The 7,121-nt window shown below is 44.5% G+C and overlaps 1 protein-coding gene across 1 annotated transcript in view; it reads right to left on the reverse strand.

Annotated features, from left to right (window-relative positions):
* Positions 1-1,569: 1,569 nt before the first annotated feature.
* DDX5 (DEAD (Asp-Glu-Ala-Asp) box helicase 5) overlaps positions 1,570-7,121 on the reverse strand; it is a 5,896-nt gene continuing 344 nt past the window's right edge. The window contains exons 2-12 of the mRNA XM_010009229.1: positions 7,013-7,109; positions 6,793-6,926; positions 6,605-6,670; positions 6,070-6,211; positions 5,830-5,990; positions 5,490-5,662; positions 5,197-5,307; positions 4,959-5,020; positions 4,815-4,874; positions 3,341-3,565; positions 1,570-2,769 (exon numbers count right to left, since the gene is read on the reverse strand). Coding sequence (XP_010007531.1) covers positions 2,387-2,769; positions 3,341-3,565; positions 4,815-4,874; positions 4,959-5,020; positions 5,197-5,307; positions 5,490-5,662; positions 5,830-5,990; positions 6,070-6,211; positions 6,605-6,670; positions 6,793-6,926; positions 7,013-7,109 — 1,614 coding nt within the window. The 3' untranslated portion in view covers positions 1,570-2,386. The remainder of the gene's footprint in view (positions 2,770-3,340; positions 3,566-4,814; positions 4,875-4,958; positions 5,021-5,196; positions 5,308-5,489; positions 5,663-5,829; positions 5,991-6,069; positions 6,212-6,604; positions 6,671-6,792; positions 6,927-7,012; positions 7,110-7,121) is intronic.

The following is a 7,121-nucleotide window of genomic DNA, read 5'->3' on the forward strand; positions in this document are numbered from 1 at the left end:
AACGGTACCGCCCACAGCAGCAGTGGAAATTTCCATCCGTGCTTCGCCGCAGCGGTGCCGGGCGGTGGAGCTGGAGAGGAACCACCCTGCGGGCAGGAGCTGGTAAATCCCCCCGAGCTGGGATGAGCCCAGCGGCGTTTCTGCGCTGCACGACCCCGACCCCAGCCTCTGCCCGGAGCGGCAGCGAGAACTGAGGCCCGCGCCTTAATAGGCCACTGGGTCAGCTGGAGGAGCCGCTGCGCCTTGGTACAAGTTAATCTGAGGCAGATTTGCCGTGAGGATGTCGTTAGTAGCGCTCTTCTTTCATCATTTCATGTGCAAGCGTTGAGGAGCACCCACCTTGCACCGAGCAGGACCCGTCCCCCTCAGGCGATGGACAGAAACACCCCTGGGCTAAAAAACCCTCCAAACTTGGGCCTGTTTGAAGATCAGGGTTGTGCTTTTCTGTGCTAATCTGAGCAGTAGCACCCCTGTAACCGCATCACAGCCCTAGAAACAGCTCTGGAGTCCAAGATTAAATTACTCCAGCTTCTAAAGGTAACAGATTTGACCCATAATCACACTAAGTCCAACACTCTCAATCTTGAAAAACCTCAAGAGGCACATTAATCTTAACTGATTTCCCAATTAAGTTTCCAAAGCATTTTCAACCAGTTTTAACTCACAAACATCTGCCTGGGTTTCACTTGAACAAACCTGGTTGGTGCCATTCCCCATATAAAGGTAGGAGGAAGAGGCTATCTGGAAAGGCCATTTGTTCTTTCCATCACTATTAAAGACATCCAGTCTGTCTTAATTCACAAGCTAAAAGTTCTCCACATACCCTTTTTATACTATACCCTTTATACTTCAGTTTTTAGAACTAAGTTTTCCATGCATTTTGTTTCAGGCAATTTACTTGGAAACTTAGCATTTAACATGTCAAAGATAAATAACCACCTACTTCTCCATCTCCCACCCTGGGACCACTGCAATGCCAATTAAAAACACTTTCCCCATGGCCAACTGCACTTCAGACTCCAGAGCTGCAGGATTTCAGGCCTCCAAGCTGAAGTTCTCACAGCAACAGCAAATGCTCACACAAGTGCTGTCACCTGATGGAACTCCATAGAGGCAGAAATACGTAACTGAGAGCAGACTGTGGTTAAGAACATCACAAGCTGAGCCTCAAAGAACAAGTCACCAAAGACTTAAGCACAGAAGTCATCTGACTTGGGTTCAAAACTACCCAGCTAGAATCTTGCCTCGATTCTTGCAGTAATCTGAAGTTAGGCATTGTTAAACTTGAAACTATCATTGTTACTGATAAACAAGTGAGAGGAAGGAACTGAGTCAGTATTAACCGGATTTCTAATATGCCATACTTAGAAGCATCACGTACTTTAACCCCAGGATCAAGTGCTGTTCCAATTATGCTCCTTGTCAAGGAAACGCTGTTGCTTCCCTTTGAAGTTATGGAGCCATTTAGCTTGTACTCCAAGTCTTGAATAACTCCATGCAGGACGCCTGCGGATCCACAGCCCAACTCCCTCCCCCCGCTTCCATAAAGAAATCACCGCTCAATACCAGTTTAAGTATAATTTGAAATTTTAATACTAAGATCTTCCCGTTTCTCTGAAGCTCATAGTAAGCCTGCATGCTAACTCACAAGGCCCGACAGCTGTAGATACATCACACTCAAGCCTAGTCTGCACATATGCTCATGTGAAGGCGACAGTTACGGTGCTGCAATAGCTTCCTACGCTTGTAGCAGCTCATCAGCAACACCACAGCAGAGACTTTTAGCTATACCATTACTCCAGTGGATCTTCTCCAAAAACTGGCCCTACGCTAGCGAGATGAGGAAGAACGCTGCTGTTTCCAAGGGATACTTAGAAGCCAGCTTTAGTTGTCTTCCCCATCGGAGCAGAGCCTGCCGTGCTAAGCAATCTAGCCCAATCAAGGCAAGGCTGGTTTTTGTATAAGCTTAAATGTTTTAATCAGACACAGTTGAGAAACCTTTCTAGAATTTCATATAAAAACATTTGACGTTCCATTAATGTAAAGTTGTGCACATGTTGAGAAAATTGCCATCTGAAAGAAAATTCGGTCTTCAAATATCTTTATTGGAAGGCCATGCACTGCCTTCTGGTACTGTATTTCAAATCACTGTACATTGACTTGGAAAACACTGTCTGCATTTTCTAGTACAAAAAACTAAAAATTGTTTCAGGAATGTAGAGAAATATTCAACTTAAATAGCGAAAAAGTGCACCATAATTACTGCTGCACTGCAGTCATTTCTGCATTTCCCATTTCTTAAATAACTATCCTGTTCTGATAACACACAATATAAAGAGCAATTATGAAAAAAAAAAAATAATCTGAGACATTTAAATACACTAAGTTATTGGGAATAACTTGTGGGCATCGGGTAACCTATCATAGGAGCAGCACCAGTGGCGGGGTAGGCGTACTGCTGCTGGTTCATGCCATTGTGCATATTTGCTATGTTACTCCCATACTGCTGGTCATAGCCATTCTGGTAAGCTCCTGCAGGGTTCCCAGCCCTGAAGCTGGCCTGCATGCCTGCAGCTGCAAAGCCGTTCCCAAAAGGAGTTCCATTACTGAAACTCTGGGCACTGTAGGCCCCGTTTTGGGTTTTTGCTCCAAAGTCTCTCTTGCCTAGAGCACCATAGGTTCTCTCAAAGTTCTCCCTCTCTCTAAAACTACTAAATCCACCCCTTTTGCCCGCAGAATATCTGTCACGTCGATCACCTCGGGAACGACCTATTGGAAAAGACAAGACATAGTTATGTATCATAAAGGCTGCATTTTACCTACCACCACATGAGCTCACCTAGTAAGAGAAAATTCTTTCCCTGACCCAGCGAGGCAAAAAACCTACTCTAAGAGCTTTCCTGCTGCTAACTTGAGTCTTGGTTAGATGAAGTGCTTTCAGAAAGTCTAACCTACAAGGAGAGTCATCTACTCTCCCCCTGTAACACAAGTGGTGGCATCAAGGCAAAAAAGGCACTTTCATCTTGCCAAGAGGATATCCTCAGATCCATCTTCCCTAGCTGTCAAGAGAAGGCCACAAAACAGCCCTGTTTTGTGTTCTGTTTCAGAGCAAGTGCATCACTGGCCAGCATTAGCCATAGGTGTGCCACAGGATGTGTGGGGGAGCATTCCATTGAGGGGACTGTTGGGTTTTGTTACTCAATAAATACCTTTTCAGGTCACCAAAACTGGTACCTAAACCACCTTTCACATCCATTTTGGAGAGACTGGATGTGGAAGTTAGGTTTCCACTTTGTTCTGAGAGAAAAAGCTATGCACTGTGGTCAAGAACAGTACTTACCTGAACCTCTGTCTTCAATCAGCTGGAGCAATTTGGGGTTGATGGCTTGATTAGCCTCCCGAAGCACAGAGATGAGGTCATTTACTTGCTTAATATTGTTAGGAGTAAAGAATGTGTATGCTGTGCCTGTTTTGGTACTGCGGGCAGTTCGTCCAATTCGGTGGATATAGTCCTCTGAGGAGTTAGGGTAGTCATAATTGATGACAAATTTCACATCTTCCACATCTGTAAAGTGTTGCAGTGTGGCAAAAAGCAAGGTACGAGGTTTTGCACACCACAACAGCCAAATCGAAGATAAACATTAGACAATTGTACTTTAAAGGAAATAATGGCTGCAAAGAACAGTGTTAGAGTCATCCATTTCTGCATGAGTATTGTGGAAGAGAAAGTTATGCACACTCCATCTGTTCCCGGCTTATCACCCACCCTGTGATCCAAAACCTTACCATAAGGAGTATGCATTTGCTTGTCATTCCCAACTCAAGAGTCCCCTTTACAAATCATCAAGTGACATCTGAATGCTTCTTGCAGTAGGGCCACTAAAGCTCACAGCAGCCTCTTCATGTGCTCATTTGAGGACCTTAGAGTAAAAACATACAAGGTCCTTCACATACACACTCATTAGAAGCTCAAAAAAAAAGGGGCCACACTGCTCGTCTTGCCAAGACCTTTGAACCGCAGCTGCAAGAAAAACATACCTGTCCCCCCAAAGTCACCAAGTTGTTTTTATGCACTGTGTCTCGTCTAGGCAAGCGCTGCCAAGAAGCCAGGGTTCACTTGAGAATGTGTCTCTCTCTGGCAGGTCTCGACATGACGACTATGTATAGGTGGAGGAACTCCAACTTTGGAAGGCATTTGAAAAGCCTTCGCTTTCCTGCCCCACTTGCTAAAGTGAGAGGTGGGCTTTTTCTCAGATTTCATGTGCCAGTACTCACCAATTTGTACAAGGCTTAGTGCATTTTAAAGCTGCTCTCTCCATTTCATGGTTGAAAAAAAAATTTTCATTGAACATTGAAGTTTGAAATTATTTTCTTCGACATTTCAGCAAACTCACTGAAATTCAAAGACCCACAGATCACAGCAGACAGTATGCACAAAACTAACAGTACTGCACCATGGCAAATCATGCAAAGCATGGAGAGAAGAGAAATACCAGGGCAAAGTGAACTGTGAATGAAACTTATTTCATGAGAGAACAGTTTATGGGGTAGTAGTTTAAAGGATGGTCTTTGCCTTTTGAAGATTACTGGCACACAATGCTCTCAGCTTTCACCTCTCTATTTGACTGGAAGCAGCCAGCCGATCACTTCCACTAGTCCTCCATCCCCCTCGAGTCCTCCGATTGTCATGCCTAGGCCTTGCCACAAAGACTGCACCTTTATGTGAAGAAAACTTAGAAAAATGCAGAGGTTAAAGAAAGCAATAGACTTTCTTTAAATAGCTTTGGGCAACTGGCATTACGAGTTGTACTAACCTAGACCTCTGGATGCAACATCTGTAGCAATCAGGATTGGTGCTTTTCCATGTTTGAATTCTGTAACACAAGCAACACGAGCTCCTCAGTTCCTTCATGAGGTAATACAGACCACACGCTCGCAGAAACCGCTGAGGCACTCACCATTTAGAACCCAGTCCCGCTCCTGCTGACTTTTATCACCGTGAATACCCATTGCTGGCCACCTGCAAACACACAACTTGATTGACACAAGCCCATTCCTCAAGTCATTTTATTAGACAAAAGACAGGGTTAGCTGGTGTCGCTGTATTTGACAGGTCTGACACCGCAGTTTAGTGGTCACCCACGAAGGATCAAGAGCTGACACTGAGGTGGCTCTCAAACCCCAGCTGTTACTCACCCATCTCTCCTCATTTTCCTGGTGAGATCATCGCACCGTCTTTTGGTTTCCACAAAGACAATTGTTTTGTTTTCCTTCTCGCTCATTATTTCTTCCATCAAGCGAATAAGCCTGTTATAAAGAGATGCTGGTAAGAGCTGGGATGGATCTGCAGCCGTTTTAGCAGTCCCATTTTTTACTACTTCCAGTGGTCTCAGACTGCTGTCACAAATCCACCACGACAAATTCATTTCCTAATTCATAAACTGAAGCCATTAAAACCAACACTAAATGCTTTCCCTCCAGTGACTTACTTGTCATCTTTCTCGACATCGTGACACACATCCACAATCTGAAGAATGTTGTGGTTTGCACTAAGCTCTAATGCACCGATGTTGATGTGTACATATTCTTTCAGGAAGTCTTCAGCCAGCTGTCGTACCTCCTTCGGCCATGTGGCACTCCACATCAGAGTCTGCCTGTCAGGCTGCAGGAGGAGGCTACGTCAGTACAACATCAATAGACACGCAAATGCCCAACTAAAAAATACTGATCCAAGCAAGCCTGGAAGTTAATTGCTCCGCCCTTGCTTTGATAAGCACAGCAGCATTTTTGTCTGCAACAGTGAGAATTGAATGAACCATTCATACTCACTCTTATCTGATCCACGATTTTTCTGATCTGAGGCTCAAATCCCATGTCAAGCATCCTGTCAGCTTCATCAAGGACAAGGTAAGTACACCTCCTGAGGTTGGTCTTTCCAGCTTCTAAGAAGTCTATAAGTCTTCCAGGTGTTGCAATGCAGATTTCCACACCTAAAAACCAAGCAGTCAAGTCAGCTCAAGCAGTTCCCATTTCAGCCTCATACAGAGATGCATCAAGGCTTATCCTTACCTCTTTCCAAGTCACGAATCTGTGGTCCCTTTGGAGCACCTCCGTAAATACAGGTAGACTTCAAGCGGCACGCTCTGCTGTATTCAGCAGCCACTTGCTGCACTTGCTGAGCCAGTTCACGAGTTGGTGCAAGCACAAGACACTAGAAATAAAGATGCCCAGTTTTTATTTCAATCCCTGTTTGAAGCTTCTAGTCTCACACTAGTTTTAAGTGCCAGAATGACTAAAATGGATTTTAAGTAGCCCAAACCAGCAAACTAAATCACCACCAAACACAAATCTATGCTGTGCAGTAAGATAACCCAAAGCCAATAGCTTCCATGGGATAGCACTATCCAAAATGGGACATCTACCCCTGCTCTGTACAATCCAGTCAGAGCTTAGGGAATGTTCTTTAGACACCACCAAAACATGGAACCGCTTTACTCAGGAACACACACGATAAGAGCCATGCACTCTTGGGAGCATGGACAATTGGACTGTAAAGCAAAATACTCTAGAAATTAAGATCCCCTTTCATTTAAGGAATACTCACAATAGGTCCATCTCCTCTCTCCAGGAATGGCTGGTGATTTATATGCACAATGGCAGGCAGTAAGTACTGTTTGGAATAAAGAAAAACCTCATTACAATCTCTTCCCAGAAGTGCTCAGCCTGCACCAAGCCAGGCAGTTCTTTCACTGCTGAAACCCAGCAGTATTCCAGCCTACAGTCACAACTTACAGACAGCGTTTTCCCTGATCCAGTCTGTGCCACTCCGACCATATCCAATCCACTCAATGCAACAGGCCAACCTTGTGCTTGAATTGCAGTTGGTTCAGTGAAGTTCTGCCTCTGAATAACTTCCATAACATTTGCTTGAAGAGAAAATTGGAACTTATTAACTTGGACTTTGTCTTACTCAAGCCTGGGAGAACAGCCAGTGTGCCAAGTCTTCACTTACCAGGGAAGTTAGCTTCATAGAAATTAATAATCGGTTTTGGACAGTTATGGCCCCTGACTGTGACTTCTTTGCTTGCTCTGTACTGCTCAACTTCTTGCTGTAAGACACA

This window comes from Nestor notabilis, unplaced genomic scaffold (genome assembly GCF_000696875.1).
Source record: "Nestor notabilis isolate BGI_N333 unplaced genomic scaffold, ASM69687v1 scaffold27772, whole genome shotgun sequence".
NCBI lineage: Eukaryota > Metazoa > Chordata > Aves > Psittaciformes > Psittacidae > Nestor > Nestor notabilis.